Genomic DNA, 18,446 nt, shown 5'->3' with positions numbered 1-18,446 from the left:
GGTTAGGTGGATTTGCCATGCTAAAATTGCCACTTAATGTCCAAAAGGTTAGTGGGGTTACGGGGATAGGTGGGGCTACAGGGTTTACGTAGGGTGCTCTTTCAGAGGGTCGGTGAAGATTTAATGGGCCAAATGGCCTCCTTCTGCACTGTAGGGATTTTATGATTCTTCTGGCCCACATCCAGTGCCATAAATTAATTTAATTGATGAACTCACCTCTCTTTCACTTGTGCTTTCTGGTTAAAAATATAAATTAATAGATTAAATGTTAACTCCCCACCAGGACCATTCTTGGGGGTTAAAATTACCCCAATGATTCAATGTGCAACCCACTTAAACCATAACTTCATCTCCCTGTATTAGATGGAGCAAAACCATCACCTTGGTTCCATGGACAGAACTATGCTGAGTTAGTTATACCACACCCTGTGCAGCTCAGCTTTCGGTATTACAAAGATGATTTTATAAAACGGTTCTGCTGTAAGTTTAAGAAAGATCGACCCGAATTGAAAGGATGCAACTATCCAGAAAAATTGAGCAGGCTGGGTTTTTTTAAACTGGAAAACTGAAGGTTGAGGGGTGACCCAATAAAGATCTTTAAAAATTATGAAGGGTTTCGAGAGGACAGGAGAGAAACTGATTCCACTTGTGTGTGAATCCAGGACAAGTGATGGGACATAAGTAAGAGGTAGTTAGCACCAACAAATCTAAAATAAATAAAGGCTGGGATTTTCCGGGAGTTGCCCGTGGCTGGAATTTTATGGTGCCGCCGATAAGTTAATCTCCTTATGGTTGGCTGGCCAAATTCTCCATTCCCATCTGCAGTGGGTGCCACCACAGGAAAAGTCCTAGCCACAGAACAAGGAATTTCCTTACACAGGGTGGTGTGTTACATGGGGGTGGTTGGAGCAGAGAGCAGTGGCGCATTAAAGGGGAGGGTGATAGATGCTCAATGGAGGAGGAAGACGGTGCAGGATGGGAAGGGGGTAATTAGAATGGGATGAGCTTGTGTGGAATAAAGGCCAGCATAAACCAGATGGTTCGAGCAGACTGGTTCTATGCTGTACACTCTATGCAATCACACCAAGACATGAAACCGGGACACCACGTCAGACCCAGGAAAGCTGGGCTGCAAGAGTGAGTTTGAGGGGGGGGGGCTGCGGGTATCAGCAGAGCTCCAGTGACCCCAGCTGGAAAGTTCATGTGTGTGAATATTGGGTATGAACTAGGTCAGGGTGCAATGAAATGGCTCCCACGGTCATGGTACTCACACACATCGCACAGGTGGGTCACCAGCGCCCATAGAATTGCCAGTGCCGAGCGGAGAGGGGGAAACATTGGAATGAAAGAGAAATCTTCAGCCTCTCTTTCATGGGTCAAACCAACTAGTCACTTTGGTGCAATGACCGCATCAGAAGCTGAGACAACGACCAAACCTTTTTGTCCTCGTTCACGACTGTGTCGCTAAAAGCGAGTGGAATTTTGGCTGGAGTGCCAGATTTTCCAGTCTTTCTCACAACGGGACCCGCCACAGACGAGACAGGAGAATCCCACCCAACATCTTTATTCCCTCAGCAAGAAATCGATCAAAATCAAATTCTGGTTTCATTTTTAAAAAGTTTCCTTAATAGAATTTAGTTTTGAAAGAAAAAGCTTGAAAACACCTCTGAAAAAAACAGTCCTTTTAATTTTAGGTTCGATTGAGATATGATTGACATCAATTATCAGGGTTGTGTTTGGGAAGCAATGTGATGTTGTTTCCGTTCCAGGATCTCCACTTCATTTAACCTTTTGCTGCATGTTTTCTATAATATATTTAACGGTGTTGGTCCAACACTGGGATTTTCCTTAAAGTTGCCGAATTGTTCCAGGGCCTGGGTTCAAATTCATCCCAAGAAACAAAAAACACTCTTCTTCCTACTTGTCCCACAAGAGATCAGTTTGGGCAGTCACAGTCGTGTGTTTGATGGGCAACAGGACTGTCTCTAACTTGACAATCTCACTTGGAGATGGTTATGTTTGTACAGTAAAGGATATTCTTGTGAGGTTTTGTCCGAGACATATTGAGGAAACTGTAGAAGAACTTTACTCTGCCTCTAATTTGTATTTTGCACTGGGTGTGCCTGTTGTTGCTCAGTGAGTAGCACTCTCATCCTAGAGGCAGAAAGTTGTGGGTTCAGGGCCCCCTCCTGAGATACGAGAACAAAATCGAGGCTGACACTCCAAATGCACTACTGAGGGAATGCTGTGGTGTCAATTGTTGGGTAGAACTTGAAACGGAGGCCCTTTCTGTCCTCTAGATGAGTATAAAAGATCCCATGGAGATTTTCTAAAGAGCAGGGGTGTTCTTCCCAGTGTTTGACCAACATTAATCCTTCTATCAGTCACAAAACAAGTGGTTATTGTCAGATTTACTTTTCTGGGAGCTTACTGCGTGCTAATGGGTCATCACATTTCCCAAATTACAACAGCAACAAGTTACACTTCTGCAGTATTTCATTGGCTGTAAAGCACTTCAGGACATCTGAAAGAAGTCTTTCTTTTCAATTCATGCTGCATTTGATCTGGGCATATTTGCTGTTGAAGTGTGTATGTGTTTGCTGTTGAAGTGTGTGTGAGTGTGTTTGCTGTTGAAGTGTGTGTGTGTGTGTGTTTACTGTTGAAGTGTGTGTTTGCTTACTGCTGAAGTGTGCATGTGTTTGCTGTTAAAGTGTGCGTGTGTCTTGCTGTTGAAGTGTGTGTGTGTCTTGCTGTTGAAGTGTGTGTGTGTTTGCTGTTGAAGTGTGTGTGTGTCTTGCTGATGAAGTGTGTGTGTGTCTTGCTGTTGAAGTGTGTGTGTGTTTGCTGTTGAAGTGTGTGCGTGTCTTGCTGTTGAAGTGTGTGTGTGTTTGCTGTTGAAGTGTGTGTGTGTCTTGCTGATGAAGTGTGTGTGTGTCTTGCTGCTGAAGTGTGTGCGTGTCTTGCTGTTAAAGTGTGCGTGTGTCTTGCTGCTGAAGTGTGTGCGTGTCTTGCTGTTAAAGTGTGCGTGTGTCTTGCTGCTGAAGTGTGTGTGTGTCTTGCTGATGAAGTGTGTGTGTGTCTTGCTGTTGAAGTGTGTGTGTGTTTGCTGTTGAAGTGTGTGCGTGTCTTGCTGTTGAAGTGTGTGTGTGTTTGCTGTTGAAGTGTGTGTGTGTCTTGCTGATGAAGTGTGTGTGTGTCTTGCTGCTGAAGTGTGTGCGTGTCTTGCTGTTAAAGTGTGCGTGTGTCTTGCTGCTGAAGTGTGTGCGTGTCTTGCTGTTGAAGTGTGTGTGTGTCTTGCTGTTGAAGTGTGTGTGTGTCTTGCTGTTGAAGTGTGTGTGTGTTTGCTGTTGAAGTGTGTGTGTGTCTTGCTGATGAAGTGTGTGTGTGTCTTGCTGTTGAAGTGTGTGTGTGTTTGCTGTTGAAGTGTGTGTGTGTCTTGCTGATGAAGTGTGTGTGTGTCTTGCTGCTGAAGTGTGTGCGTGTCTTGCTGTTGAAGTGTGTGTGCGTTTGCTGCTGAAGTGTGTGTGTGTCTTGCTGCTGAAGTGTGTGCGTGTCTTGCTGCTGAAGTGTGTGTGTGTCTTGCTGCTGAAGTGTGTGTGTGTCTTGCTGCTGAAGTGTGTGCGTGTCTTGCTGCTGAAGTGTGTGCGTGTCTTGCTGCTGAAGTGTGTGTGTGTTTGCTGCTGAAGTGTGTGTGTGTCTTGCTGTTGAAGTGTGTGCGTGTCTTGCTGCTGAAGTGTGTGCGTGTCTTGCTGTTGAAGTGTGCATGTGTCTTACTGTTGAAGTGTGTGTGTGTCTTGCTGTTGAAGTGTGCATGTGTCTTACTGTTGAAGTGTGTGTGTGTCTTGCTGTTGAAGTGTGTGTGTGTCTTGCTGCTGAAGTGTGTGTGTGTCTTGCTGCTGAAGTGTGTGCGTGTCTTGCTGCTGAAGTGTGTGCGTGTCTTGCTGCTGAAGTGTGTGTGTGTTTGCTGCTGAAGTGTGTGTGTGTCTTGCTGTTGAAGTGTGTGTGTGTCTTACTGTTGAAGTGTGTGTGTGTCTTACTGTTGAAGTGTGTGTGTGTCTTGCTGCTGAAGTGTGTGTGTGTCTTGCTGTTGAAGTGTGTGTGTGTCTTGCTGCTGAAGTGTGTGTGTGTCTTGCTGCTGAATTGTGTGTGTGTCTTGCTGTTGAAGTGTGTGTGTGTCTTGCTGCTGAAGTGTGTGTGTGTCTTACTGTTGAAGTGTGTGTGTGTCTTGCTGTTGAAGTGTGTGTGTGTCTTGCTGCTGAAGTGTGTGTGTGTCTTACTGTTGAAGTGTGTGCGTGTCTTGCTGTTGAAGTGTGTGTGTGTCTTGCTGCTGAAGTGTGTGTGTGTCTTGCTGCTGAATTGTGTGTGTGTCTTGCTGTTGAAGTGTGTGTGTGTCTTGCTGCTGAAGTGTGTGTGTGTCTTACTGTTGAAGTGTGTGTGTGTCTTGCTGCTGAAGTGTGTGTGTGTCTTGCTGTTGAAGTGTGTGTGTGTCTTGCTGCTGAAGTGTGTGTGTGTCTTGCTGTTGAAGTGTGTGTGCGTCTTGCTGCTGAAGTGTGTGTGTGTCTTGCTGCTGAAGTGTGTGTGTGTCTTGCTGTTGAAGTGTGTGTGCGTCTTGCTGCTGAAGTGTGTGTGTGTCTTGCTGCTGAAGTGTGTGCATATCTTGCTGCTGAAGTGTGTGTGTTTAGCTGTTGAAGTGTGTGTGTGTCTTGCTGCTGAAGTGTGTGCGTATCTTACTGTTGAAGTGTGTGTGTGTCTTGCTGCTGAAGTGTGTGTGTATCTTACTGTTGAAGTGTGTGTGTGTCTTGCTGCTGAAGTGTGTGCGTATCTTACTGTTGAAGTGTGTGTGTGTCTTGCTGCTGAAGTGTGCGCGTGTCTCGCTGTTGAAGTGTGTGTGTGTCTTGCTGCTGAAGTGTGCGCGTGTCTTGCTGCTGAAGTGTGTGCGTGTCTTGCTGTTGAAGTGTGTGTGTGTCTTGCTGCTGAAGTGTGTGCGTATCTTGCTGCTGAAGTGTGTGTGTGTCTTGCTGCTGAAGTGAGTGTGTGTCTTGCTGCTGAAGTGTGTGTGTCTTGCTGTTGAAGTGTGTGTGTGTCTTACTGTTGAAGTGTGTGTGTGTCTTTCTGTTGAAGTGTGTGTGTGTCTTGCTGTTGAAGTGTGTGCGTATCTTACTGTTGAAGTGTGTGTGTGTCTTGCTGCTGAAGTGTGCGCGTGTCTTGCTGCTGAAGTGTGTGCGTGTCTTGCTGTTGAAGTGTGTGTGTGTCTTGCTGCTGAAGTGTGTGCGTATCTTGCTGCTGAAGTGTGTGTGTGTCTTGCTGCTGAAGTGTGTGTGTGTCTTGCTGCTGAAGTGTGTGTGTCTTGCTGTTGAAGTGTGTGTGTGTCTTACTGTTGAAGTGTGTGTGTGTCTTTCTGTTGAAGTGTGTGTGTGTCTTGCTGTTGAAGTGTGTGTGTCTTGCTGCTGAAGTGTGTGTGTGTCTTGCTGCTGAATTGTGTGTGTGTCGTGCTGTTGAAGTGTGTGTGTGTCTTGCTGCTGAAGTGTGTGTGTGTCTTACTGTTGAAGTGTGTGTGTGTCTTGCTGTTGAAGTGTGCATGTGTCTTACTGTTGAAGTGTGTGTGTGTCTTGCTGCTGAAGTGTGTGTGTGTCTTGCTGTTGAAGTGTGTGTGTGTCTTGCTGCTGAAGTGTGTGTGTGTCTTGCTGTTGAAGTGTGTGTGCGTCTTGCTGCTGAAGTGTGTGTGTGTCTTGCTGTTGAAGTGTGTGTGCGTCTTGCTGCTGAAGTGTGTGTGTGTCTTGCTGTTGAAGTGTGTGTGCGTCTTGCTGCTGAAGTGTGTGTGTGTCTTGCTGCTGAAGTGTGTGCGTATCTTACTGTTGAAGTGTGTGTGTGTCTTGCTGCTGAAGTGTGTGCGTATCTTACTGTTGAAGTGTGTGTGTGTCTTGCTGCTGAAGTGTGTGCGTATCTTACTGTTGAAGTGTGTGTGTGTCTTGCTGATGAAGTGTGCGCGTGTCTTGCTGCTGAAGTGTGTGCGTGTCTTGCTGTTGAAGTGTGTGTGTGTCTTGCTGCTGAAGTGTGTGTGTGTCTTGCTGCTGAAGTGTGTGCGTGTCTTGCTGTTGAAGTGTGTGTGTCTTGCTGCTGAAGTGTGTGCGTATCTTGCTGCTGAAGTGTGTGTGTGTCTTGCTGCTGAAGTGTGTGTGTGTCTTGCTGCTGAAGTGTGTGTGTCTTGCTGTTGAAGTGTGTGTGTGTCTTACTGTTGAAGTGTGTGTGTGTCTTTCTGTTGAAGTGTGTGTGTGTCTTGCTGTTGAAGTGTGTGTGTGTCTTGCTGCTGAAGTGTGTGTGTGTCTTGCTGCTGAATTGTGTGTGTGTCTTGCTGTTGAAGTGTGTGTGTGTCTTGCTGCTGAAGTGTGTGTGTGTCTTACTGTTGAAGTGTGTGTGTGTCTTGCTGTTGAAGTGTGCATGTGTCTTACTGTTGAAGTGTGTGTGTGTCTTGCTGCTGAAGTGTGTGTGTGTCTTGCTGTTGAAGTGTGTGTGTGTCTTGCTGCTGAAGTGTGTGTGTGTCTTGCTGTTGAAGTGTGTGTGCGTCTTGCTGCTGAAGTGTGTGTGTGTCTTGCTGCTGAAGTGTGTGTGTGTCTTGCTGTTGAAGTGTGTGTGCGTCTTGCTGCTGTAGTGTGCGTGTGTCTTGCTGCTGAAGTGTGTGCATATCTTGCTGCTGAAGTGTGTGTGTTTAGCTGTTGAAGTGTGTGTGTGTCTCGCTGCTGAAGTGTGTGCGTATCTTACTGTTGAAGTGTGTGTGTGTCTTGCTGCTGAAGTGTGTGCGTATCTTACTGTTGAAGTGTGTGTGTGTCTTGCTGCTGAAGTGTGTGCGTATCTTACTGTTGAAGTGTGTGTGTGTCTTGCTGCTGAAGTGTGCGCGTGTCTTGCTGCTGAAGTGTGTGTGTGTCTTGCTGCTGAAGTGTGTGTGTGTCTTGCTGCTGAAGTGTGTGTGTGTCTTGCTGCTGAAGTGTGTGCGTATCTTGCTGCTGAAGTGTGTGTGTGTCTTGCTGCTGAAGTGTGTGTGTGTCTTGCTGCTGAAGTGTGTGTGTCTTGCTGTTGAAGTGTGTGTGTGTCTTACTGTTGAAGTGTGTGTGTGTCTTTCTGTTGAAGTGTGTGTGTGTCTTGCTGCTGAAGTGTGTGCGTGTCTTGCTGTTGAAGTGTGTGTGTGTCTTGCTGTTGAAGTGTGTGTGTGTCTTGCTGCTGAAGTGTGTGCGTGTCTTGCTGTTGAAGTGTGTGTGTGTCTTGCTGCTGAAGTGTGCATGTGTCTTGCTGCTGAAGTGTGCGTGTCTTGCTGTTGAAGTGTGTGTGTGTCTTGCTGCTGAAGTGTGTGTGTGTCTTGCTGTTGAAGTGTGTGTGTGTCTTGCTGCTGAAGTGTGTGCGTGTCTTGCTGTTGAAGTGTGCGTGCGTCTTGCTGTTGAAGTGTGTGTGTGTTTGCTGTTGAAGTGTGTGTATGACTTGCTGCTGAAGTGTGCATGTGTCTTGCTGCTGAAGTGTGTGTGTGTCTTGCTGCTGAAGTGTGTGCGTGTCTTGCTGTTGAAGTGTGTGTGCGTCTTGCTGCTGAAGTGTGCGTGTGTCTTGCTGCTGAAGTGTGTGCGTGTCTTGCTGCTGAAGTGTGCGTGTGTCTTGCTGTTGAAGTGTGTGTGTGTCTTGCTGTTGAAGTGTGTGTGCGTCTTGCTGCTGAAGTGTGTGTGTGTCTTGCTGCTGAAGTGTGTGTGTGTCTTGCTGCTGAAGTGTGTGTGTGTCTTGCTGCTGAAGTGTGTGCGTGTCTTGCTGCTGAAGTGTGTGTGCGTTTGCTGCTGAAGTGTGTGTGTGTCTTACTGTTGAAGTGTGTGTGTGTCTTGCTGTTGAAGTGTGCATGTGTCTTACTGTTGAAGTGTGTGTGTGTCTTGCTGTTGAAGTGTGTGTGTGTCTTGCTGCTGAAGTGTGTGCGTGTCTTGCTGCTGAAGTGTGTGCGTGTCTTGCTGCTGAAGTGTGTGTGTGTTTGCTGCTGAAGTGTGTGTGTGTCTTGCTGTTGAAGTGTGTGTGTGTCTTACTGTTGAAGTGTGTGTGTGTCTTACTGTTGAAGTGTGTGTGTGTCTTGCTGCTGAAGTGTGTGTGTGTCTTGCTGTTGAAGTGTGTGTGTGTCTTGCTGCTGAAGTGTGTGTGTGTCTTGCTGCTGAATTGTGTGTGTGTCTTGCTGTTGAAGTGTGTGTGTGTCTTGCTGCTGAAGTGTGTGTGTGTCTTACTGTTGAAGTGTGTGTGTGTCTTGCTGCTGAAGTGTGTGCATATCTTGCTGCTGAAGTGTGTGTGTTTAGCTGTTGAAGTGTGTGTGTGTCTTGCTGCTGAAGTGTGTGCGTATCTTACTGTTGAAGTGTGTGTCTCTTGCTGCTGAAGTGTGTGCGTATATTACTGTTGAAGTGTGTGTGTGTCTTGCTGCTGAAGTGTGTGCATATCTTACTGTTGAAGTGCGTGTGTGTCTTGCTGCTGAAGTGTGCGCGTGTCTTGCTGCTGAAGTGTGTGCGTGTCTTGCTGTTGAAGTGTGTGTGTGTCTTGCTGCTGAAGTGTGTGTGTGTCTTGCTGCTGAAGTGTGTGCGTGTCTTGCTGTTGAAGTGTGTGTGTCTTGCTGCTGAAGTGTGTGCGTATCTTGCTGCTGAAGTGTGTGTGTGTCTTGCTGCTGAAGTGTGTGTGTGTCTTGCTGCTGAAGTGTGTGTGTCTTGCTGTTGAAGTGTGTGTGTGTCTTACTGTTGAAGCGTGTGTGTGTCTTTCTGTTGAAGTGTGTGTGTGTCTTGCTGCTGAAGTGTGTGCGTATCTTGCTGCTGAAGTGTGTGTGTGTCTTGCTGCTGAAGTGTGTGCATGTGTCTTGCTGTTGAAGTGTGTGTGTGTCTTGCTGCTGAAGTGTGTGCATGTGTCTTGCTGTTGAAGTGTGTGTGTGTCTTGCTGCTGAAGTGTGTGCGTGTCTTGCTGTTGAAGTGTGTGTGTGTCTTGCTGTTGAAGTGTGTGTGTGTCTTGCTGCTGAAGTGTGTGCGTGTCTTGCTGTTGAAGTGTGTGTGTGTCTTGCTGCTGAAGTGTGTGTGCGTCTTGCTGTTGAAGTGTGTGTGTGTCTTGCTGCTGAAGTGTGTGCGTGTCTTGCTGTTGAAGTGTGTGTGTGTCTTGCTGTTGAAGTGTGTGTGTGTCTTGCTGCTGAAGTGTGTGTAGGTCTTGCTGTTGAAGTGTGTGTGTGTCTTGCTGCTGAAGTGTGTGTGTGTCTTGCTGCTGAAGTGTGTGTGCGTCTTGCTGTTGAAGTGTGTGTGTGTCTTGCTGCTGAAGTGTGTGCGTGTCTTGCTGTTGAAGTGTGTGTGTGTCTTGCTGTTGAAGTGTGTGTGTGTCTTGCTGCTGAAGTGTGTGTGTCTTGCTGTTGAAGTGTGTGTGTGTCTTGCTGCTGAAGTGTGCGTGTGTCTTGCTGCTGAAGTGTGTGTGTGTCTTACTGTTGAAGTGTGTGTGTGTCTTGCTGTTGAAGTGTGCATGTGTCTTGCTGCTGAAGTGTGTGTGTGTCTTGCTGTTGAAGTGTGTGTGTGTCTTGCTGCTGAAGTGTGTGTGTGTCTTGCTGCTGAAGTGTGTGTGCGTCTTGCTGTTGAAGTGTGTGTGTGTCTTGCTGCTGAAGTGTGTGTGCGTCTTGCTGTTGAAGTGTGTGTGTGTCTTGCTGCTGAAGTGTGTGCGTATCTTACTGTTGAAGTGTGTGTGTGTCTTGCTGCTGAAGTGTGTGCGTATCTTACTGTTGAAGTGTGTGTGTGTCTTGCTGCTGAAGTGTGTGTGTATCTTACTGTTGAAGTGTGTGTGTGTCTTGCTGCTGAAGTGTGCGCGTGTCTTGCTGCTGAAGTGTGTGCGTGTCTTGCTGTTGAAGTGTGTGTGTGTCTTGCTGCTGAAGTGTGTGTGTGTCTTGCTGCTGAAGTGTGTGTGTGTCTTGCTGCTGAAGTGTGTGCGTGTCTTGCTGTTGAAGTGTGTGTGTCTTGCTGCTGAAGTGTGTGCGTATCTTGCTGCTGAAGTGTGTGTGTGTCTTGCTGCTGAAGTGTGTGTGTGTCTTGCTGCTGAAGTGTGTGTGTCTTGCTGTTGAAGTGTGTGTGTGTCTTGCTGTTGAAGTGTGTGTGTGTCTTGCTGCTGAAGTGTGTGCGTATCTTGCTGCTGAAGTGTGTGCATGTGTCTTGCTGTTGAAGTGTGTGTGTGTCTTGCTGCTGAAGTGTGTGTGTGTCTTGCTGCTGAAGTGTGTGTGTGTCTTGCTGCTGAAGTGTGCGTGTGTCTTGCTGCTGAAGTGTGCGTGTGTCTTGCTGCTGAAGTGTGCATGTGTCTTGCTGTTGAAGTGTGTGTGTGTCTTGCTGCTGAAGTGTGCATGTGTCTTGCTGTTGAAGCGTGTGTGTGTCTTGCTGCTGAAGTGTGTGTGTGTCTTGCTGTTGAAGTGTGTGTGTGTCTTGCTGCTGAAGTGTGTGTGTGTCTTGCTGTTGAAGTGTGTGTGTCTTGCTGCTGAAGTGTGCATGTGTCTTGCTGTTGAAGCGTGTGTGTGTCTTGCTGCTGAAGTGTGCGTGTGTCTTGCTGTTGAAGTGTGTGTGTGTCTTGCTGCTGAAGTGTGCGTGTGTCTTGCTGCTGAAGTGTGCGTGTGTCTTGCTGCTGAAGTGTGTGTGTGTCTTGCTGTTGAAGTGTGTGTGTGTCTTGCTGTTGAAGTGTGCATGTGTCTTGCTGCTGAAGTGTGTGTGTGTCTTGCTGTTGAAGTGTGTGTGCGTCTTGCTGCTGAAGTGTGTGCATGTCTTGCTGCTGAAGTGTGCGTGTGTCTTGCTGCTGAAGTGTGCGTGTGTCTTGCTGCTGAAGTGTGTGTGTGTCTTGCTGTTGAAGTGTGTGTGTGTCTTGCTGTTGAAGTGTGCATGTGTCTTGCTGTTGAAGCGTGTGTGTGTCTTGCTGCTGAAGTGTGCGTGTGTCTTGCTGTTGAAGTGTGTGTGTGTCTTGCTGCTGAAGTGTGCGTGTGTCTTGCTGCTGAAGTGTGCGTGTGTCTTGCTGCTGAAGTGTGTGTGTGTCTTGCTGTTGAAGTGTGTGTGTGTCTTGCTGTTGAAGTGTGCATGTGTCTTGCTGCTGAAGTGTGTGTGTGTCTTGCTGTTGAAGTGTGTGTGCGTCTTGCTGCTGAAGTGTGTGCATGTCTTGCTGCTGAAGTGTGCGTGTGTCTTGCTGCTGAAGTGTGCGTGTGTCTTGCTGCTGAAGTGTGTGTGTGTCTTGCTGTTGAAGTGTGTGTGTGTCTTGCTGTTGAAGTGTGCATGTGTCTTGCTGCTGAAGTGTGTGTGTGTCTTGCTGTTGAAGTGTGTGTGCGTCTTGCTGCTGAAGTGTGCATGTGTCTTGCTGTTGAAGTGTGTGTGTGTCTTGCTGTTGAAGTGTGTGCGTGTCTTGCTGCTGAAGTGTGTGTGTGTCTTGCTGTTGAAGTGTGTGCGTGTCTTGCTGCTGAAGTGTGTGTGTGTCTTGCTGCTGAAGTGTGTGTGTGTCTTGCTGTTGAAGTGTGTGCGTGTCTTGCTGCTGAAGTGTGTGTGTGTCTTGCTGTTGAAGTGTGTGTGTGTCTTGCTGTTGAAGTGTGTGTGTGTCTTGCTGCTGAAGTGTGTGCGTATCTTGCTGCTGAAGTGTGTGTGTGTTTGCTGCTGAAGTGTGTGTGTGTCTTGCTGCTGAAGTGTGTGCGTGTCTTGCTGTTGAAGTGTGTGTGTGTCTTGCTGCTGAAGTGTGTGTGTGTCTTGCTGTTGCAGTGTGTGTGTCTTGCTGCTGAAGTGTGTGTGTGTCTTGCTGCTGAAGTGTGTGTGTGTCTTGCTGCTGAAGTGTGTGTGTGTCTTGCTGCTGAAGTGTGTGTGTGTCTTGCTGTTGAAGTGTGTGCGTGTCTTGCTGTTGAAGTGTGTGTGTGTCTTGCTGCTGAAGTGTGTGTGTGTCTTGCTGTTGAAGTGTGTGTGTGTCTTGCTGCTGAAGTGTGTGCGTGTCTTGCTGTTGAAGTGTGTGTGTGTCTTGCTGCTGAAGTGTGTGTGTGTCTTGCTGTTGAAGTGTGTGTGTGTCTTGCTGCTGAAGTGTGTGCATGTGTCTTGCTGTTGAAGTGTGTGTGTGTCTTGCTGTTGAAGTGTGTGTGTGTCTTGCTGCTGAAGTGTGCGTGTGTCTTACTGCTGAAGTGTGTGTGTGTCTTGCTGTTGAAGTGTGTGTGTGTCTTGCTGCTGAAGTGTGCATGTGTCTTGCTGTTGAAGTGTGTGCGTGCCTTGCTGCTGAAGTGTGCGTGTGTCTTGCTGCTGAAGTGTGTGTGTGTCTTGCTGTTGAAGTGTGTGTGTGTCTTGCTGTTGAAGTGTGTGTGTGTCTTGCTGCTGAAGTGTGCATGTGTCTTGCTGTTGAAGTGTGTGTGTGTCTTGCTGCTGAAGTGTGTGTGTGTCTTGCTGTTGAAGTGTGTGCGTGTCTTGCTGTTGAAGTGTGTGCATGTGTCTTGCTGCTGAAGTGTGTGTGTGTCTTGCTGCTGAAGTGTGCGTGTGTCTTGCTGCTGAAGTGTGCATGTCTCTTGCTGCTGAAGTGTGCGTGCGTCTTGCTGTTGAAGTGTGTGTGCGTTTGTGTGCGTGTGTCATTGAATTACTTCAACCAAAACTTTCATACCAAATCTGAACATCAGGTTTAGGAGTTAAATTAAGAAAATAAAACTTCTCATATATGTGCCAAATGGTTGAGTTCAAGACCGATTCTGTTTCAATTCCCCAATTTATCAATGAAGCAGTAGTGTAGTTTGGGAAAATGTCCTCTTAGTGTGTTGGGGTAAATCATAAACTCTCCTCTTTTCCTCCTTACACTGTTGACTCCTTTGGACCCTCTTTGGCCTTTTTGCAACCATACAACCACTTGATGACCCGTGCGTTCCGTTCAATGACAGATATCCCCAATGAGACCTGCTCATGAATTTCTTCTTCATAAAGTCCTTCACCACCTCTGCTTCCATGAGATAATTCACTGCCGTCGCTCTCAGTCATACTGACATTCTGAATTTGGGGTGAGATGGAGTCCGAGGCAGTGGGAGAGAAGTTCACCAACCCGAGATGCTCTGCCATATCCGGGTCAAGTCCGCAGTAATTAAAAAACCTTTCTTCCTCCGACAAGGCAACTGAGTTACGCAGGAGTAGGTCCGAGTTTGTGCGTTGCAAAGTCCTGCTTCTCAAAGCTGCTCGGCCATTTGCTTCAGAGGGGGCGCTTGGCAGGTTTTGAGTTCTAGTTATGTGAAGGTTTGGAGAAACTGAACCTGCGATTTCTTTGTGGATGAAGAGATTGACGCAATGATTCTCGGCGTTTGTTGCTTCATTGTCATTGAGGTGACACATATGCGACAGTGGGGAGCTACCTTCAGAAAAGGGCCTACTGTTTTCCTTCAGGATGATCTTTGGAAACTCCAGGGAGGTCACTTGTTTATCCCTCATGGACCCCTGAAACAGACGTCGGATGAAGTTGTAGCCCCTGGAATTGTCGTTGCTTCCTGTCTTGCAGTCACGTTTCTGTCGATAAATGATTAAGGAGTCAGGCCTCAAGACTCTCTTGGAGGTGGTCCTCCTAGTAACCGCTGGGTCGAGGGATGGCTTGTCCACCAAGATGTTCCTGACGTTGTTAAACTGTTCCATATTGGCATTCTCTTTTCTGGTATCAAAGCTTGGGCATGGATCTCTCGCATCACCTGATCTGAGCCAAGGTACAGCAGAAGACTGCGGAGTCACACAAGGACTGACGATGGGCTCTTGCTTAGTGTTCATCGCTTTCTGACTTTTAACATACTTTGGCTTGTCAGCTTCAAGCCTCTCAACAGCACTCAGCGTCCGACCCCTATTGTCGCTTTCCATCTGCCTACGTAGATACTCAGGGCCTTTGTTCAGGAGCCTGAGAGGCGATGGGGAACTGACTGGAGTGACTGGCTTCATTCTCTTCACTTCACTAGCAGTTCAGGGCAATAAGACAAGCCCAGAGCTGAGCCCCACAGCAGCATTCAGACCAAATCTCCTATATCCAAGCCACTGAAATCGGGTTACCTGAATAAAGCCTTGTAAGTTTTGTTTTGGTAGGGTTTGAGAATGCAGACTCCTCAATGATTTCTTTATTGCAGAAAACAGCAAGCGAAAGGATAGTAATCTTTCAGCATGCTTCTATTAAGGTACTCGACCCTCAACTGGAACGCTTCACCGAACTTTCCTCTCAGCTTCATGCAGTCTCCTGAAAAATAAATCAAAGTATGCCGTGGATCAGTTCAAAGCCTCAGGACTTCACTCTAAAAGCTATTTTGTCTCTCAGTGCTGACAGATCCAACGCACCAGCACCAGCACCAGTACTGAGCTGACATAGAGGGTCAGCTGGCTTAGCTTAAAGGCAACCAAAACTCACAATGCACCAGGGAGAGACGGTCTCCAAGCAAGAGGCACACACACAAAGCCCAATGACATGAATTCTCTGCAACCAACAGAAACAGTGTACAATTATATCACGTCTTCCATGACCTCAGGACCTCACCACATCCACCCAAGCTAAAGATAAATTATCTGCTCATTATCAGCACACAGCAATATCCCATAACATGATAATGAGCAGATAATTTATCTTTAGCTTGACCGAAGGAGAAATGTTGAGCAGGACACCTGGAAGAACTACACCCACAATATCATGGGATTTTCTTTTTATATATCTGCTTGAGAGGGCAGATGGGTTTAATCCAAACCATGGCACTCGTACAGTGCAGCACCTCCCTCAGCACTGCACTGGATTGTCAGCCTGGATTCTGTGCTCAAATCTCTGGAGTAGGACTTGAACCCTCACAACCTTCTGACTCAGAGGCAGGACTGCGAACCATAGCCACCAATCCTGAGAAAAGGGCAAAACTAGTCATCAAGAAATGTCATGCTGATAGTTCAGTGCAGCACAGAGGCACATTTTTTTAAATTTAGAGTATCCAATTAAGGGGCAATTTGGCATGGACAATTCACCTCCCTGCAGATCTTTTTGGATTGTGGGGGTGAGACCCACGCAGACATGGGGAGAATGTGCAAACTCCACACGGACAATGACCCAGAGCCGGGATCGAACCTGGGACCTCGGTGCCGTGAGGCAACAGTGCTAACCACTGCGCCACTGTGCTGCCCTAACACAGAGACACATTTAATCCGTTTGCCATATCTGTATATGTAAAGAGAGCTTTGCATATGTCTGACAATTTTTAACACATTGGTCAGAAATGGCTGTGTTTGAATTACAATGAATTATTTTGAGGTGGACTGACCATTAAATAGGCACTTAGGTGGCATCTCTGGCAATAGAACATAGAACATAAAACATTACAGCGCAGTACAGGCCCTCGATGTTGCGCCAACCTGTGAAACCACTCTAAAGCCCATCTACACTATTCCCTTATTGTCCATATGTCTATACAATGACCATTTGAATGTCCTTAGTGTTGGCGAGTCCACTACTGTAGCAGGCAGGGCATTCCACGCCCTTACTACTCCCTGAGTAAAGAACCTCTGACATCTGTCTTATATCTATCTCCCCTCAATTTAAAGGTATGTCCCCTCGTGCTAGACATCACCATCTGAGGAAAAAGGCTCTCACTGTCCACCCTATCCAATCCTCTGATCATCTTGTATGCCTCAATTAAGTCACCTCTTAACCTTCTTCTCTCTAACAAAAACAGCCTCAAGTCCCTTAGCCTTTCCTCATAAGATCTTCCCTCCATACCAGGCAACATTCTGGTAAATCTCCTCTGCACCCTTTCCAATGCTTCCACATCCTTCCTATAATGCGGCGACCAGAATTGCACGCAATACTCCAAATGCGGCCGCACCAGAGTGTTGTATAGCTGCAACATGACCTCATGGCTCGTAAACTCAATCCCTCTTCCAATAAAAGCTAACACACCGTATGCCTTCTTAATAACCCTCTCAACCTGGGTGGCAACTTTCAGGGATCTATGTACATGGACACAGAGATCTCTCTGCTCATCCACACTGCCAAGAATCTTACCATTAGCCCAGTACTCTGTCTCCCTGTTATTCCTTCCAAAATGAATCACCTCACACTTTTCTGCATTAAACTCCATTTGCCACCTCTCAGCCCAGCGCTGCAGCTTATCTATGTCCCTCTGTAACTTGTAACATCCTTCCGCACTGTCCACAACTCCACCGACTTTAGCGTCATCTGCAAATTTACTCACCCATCCTTCGGCGCCCTCCTCCAGGTCATTTATAAAAATGACAAACAGCAGTGGCCCCAAAACCGATCCTTGTGGTACACCACTAGTAACTGGACTCCAGTCTGAACATTTCCCATCAACCACCACCATTTGTCTTCTTCCAGCTAGCCAATTTCTGATCCAAACTGCTAAATCACCCTGAATCCCATGCCTCCGTATTTTCTGCAGTAGCCTACCATGGGGAACCTTATCAAACGCTTTACTGAAATCCATATACACCACATCAACTGCTTTACCCTCATCCACCTGTTTGGTCACCTTCTCAAAGAACTCTATAAGGTTTGTGAGGCACGACCTACCCTTCACAAAACCGTGTTGACTATCTCTAATCAAATTATTCCTTTCCAGATGATTATACATCCTATCTCTTATAAACCTTTCCAGGATTTTTCCCACAACAGAAGTAAGGCTCACTGGTCTATAGTTACCGGGGTTATCTCTACTCCCCTTCTTGAACAAGGGGACAACATTTGCTATCCTCCAGTCTTCTGGCACTATTCCTGTAGACAATGGAACAGTGCCTCAGCACTGCACTGAAGTGTCAGTCCATTCACAAAAACTGATTGCCTTTATCTAGCTGCTGTTTGTGGGAGCTTGCTGTGTATAAATTGGTTGCTGCATTTCCTACAGTACATTCTCCAAAGAGGCGGTATGGGCATGATGGGCCAAATGGCTTTGACCTTTGCTGAATGAGTTCAATAACTTGCTGGATGTACAAGCTGATTACAGCAGAACAAGGGCAATGGGCCCTGAGTGAACAGCTGTGCCAGCAACCTATTTCCTTAATCAATGAGATTTAAGGATTGAGAAAGCAACAGATGAATAACTGTAAATGAAATAGAGTAAACCAGAGTCAAATCAGATCCCGAGAAATAAATAGAAGGAAAGAAAGATTGGATTAATTGCCTTAGAGAGACAAGTAAATGAAAGAAAAATAAATATGCTTTAAATTAAAAAAAACCTCTGGACAACAATATGCGACCTGCAGGAGGAAACATTGCAATTTCAACTGTTCCTTTTCTGAGCCTGAGAAGGTGAATGATATTTCAGCAATATAGATTTCATCATCAAAAATATCCTTAGGCCATTAATTACAAGACCTGACCTGTTTGGATTTAGTGGAAATTGATTGTTAAATGCAGTAATGTCTTGATTGCGGTGGGGTGGGATTTCAGGATGAGTGGCCATTTTCAAGAGGCTAATGTTTGAATGGCATGAATTGTCCAAAAACGTGTAACAATTTGCAACTCAAAATTTGTTTCTCATCCTTGGCACAAATTTATGGATGATTTACACATTAGTATCAACCAGCCCCATTAATTATACAGTAATGCTCACAGCACATTTTGGTCAAATGATTATAAAAGTATTGCATTGGCTGTGAAGCATTTTGGGACAGCATGCTATATAAATGCAAGCCTTATTTTTGTTGATTATTGACTCGAGTCCTGGAGTAGGGTTTGAACTCACAACCTTCTGTCATGTTCCAAAGGCAAAATAATTTGAATTGAATAGTCATTTCAATCACATTTCAATTATTGTTCATTCTACTGCCGCGTATTGATTAACCAAACATTAATTTCCTTCTATAGAAATGCACTAGATCATAGAATCCCTCCAGTGCAGAAGGAGGCCATTTGGCCCAACGAGTCTGCACTGACCCTTGGAAAGAGCACCCTATCCAGGCCCAATCCCCCACCCTATCCAGGCCCAATCCCCCACCATATCCCCAGAACCCCACTTAGGAGTAATTTAGCGTGGCCAACCCACCTAACCTGCACATCTTTGGAATGTGGGAAGAAACCGGTGCACCCGTAGGAAACCCACGCAGGCACGGGAAGAATGTGTGAACCCCGGTCTCTGGCGCTGTGAGGCAGCAGTGCCAGCCACTGTGCTTTTTTTACCATGCTATGTTCAAATGCCTCCCTGGTTTCTCCCCTTCCTGGCTCTGAAATGTCTCCTCACCTTCCAGTCCGTGATCTGTGTTGAGCCAATTCTGGACTCCCGAAGCCCCCGCTTCCTTCACCTCACCATTGGCAGCTGTGTCTTCTGCTGATTGGTCCCAAAGCTCTGGAATTTCTTCCCCAAAACTCTCTGCCTCTCTTTTCATAAAATGCTCATTAGAGCCTACCACTTTGACCAAGGATTTGGTCACCTGCCCAAATGTTTCCTCTTTGGTTTGGTGTCTCATATTGCCTGGTAATGTTTATGAAAA

General features: G+C 46.6%; 1 protein-coding gene across 1 annotated transcript in view; it reads right to left on the bottom strand.

Annotated features, from left to right (window-relative positions):
• Positions 1 to 1,667: 1,667 nt before the first annotated feature.
• Positions 1,668 to 18,446, bottom strand: part of fam110d (family with sequence similarity 110 member D) — a 94,678-nt gene continuing 77,899 nt past the window's right edge. Inside the window, exon 2 of the mRNA XM_072501052.1 lies at positions 1,668 to 14,205. Coding sequence (XP_072357153.1) covers positions 12,801 to 13,916 — 1,116 coding nt within the window. The 5' untranslated portion in view covers positions 13,917 to 14,205 and the 3' untranslated portion in view covers positions 1,668 to 12,800. The remainder of the gene's footprint in view (positions 14,206 to 18,446) is intronic.

The sequence above is a fragment of the Scyliorhinus torazame genome, chromosome 1, assembly GCF_047496885.1.
Source record: "Scyliorhinus torazame isolate Kashiwa2021f chromosome 1, sScyTor2.1, whole genome shotgun sequence".
Classification (NCBI taxonomy): Eukaryota; Metazoa; Chordata; class Chondrichthyes; order Carcharhiniformes; family Scyliorhinidae; genus Scyliorhinus; species Scyliorhinus torazame.
This window is presented reverse-complemented; position numbering and strand designations above follow the sequence as displayed.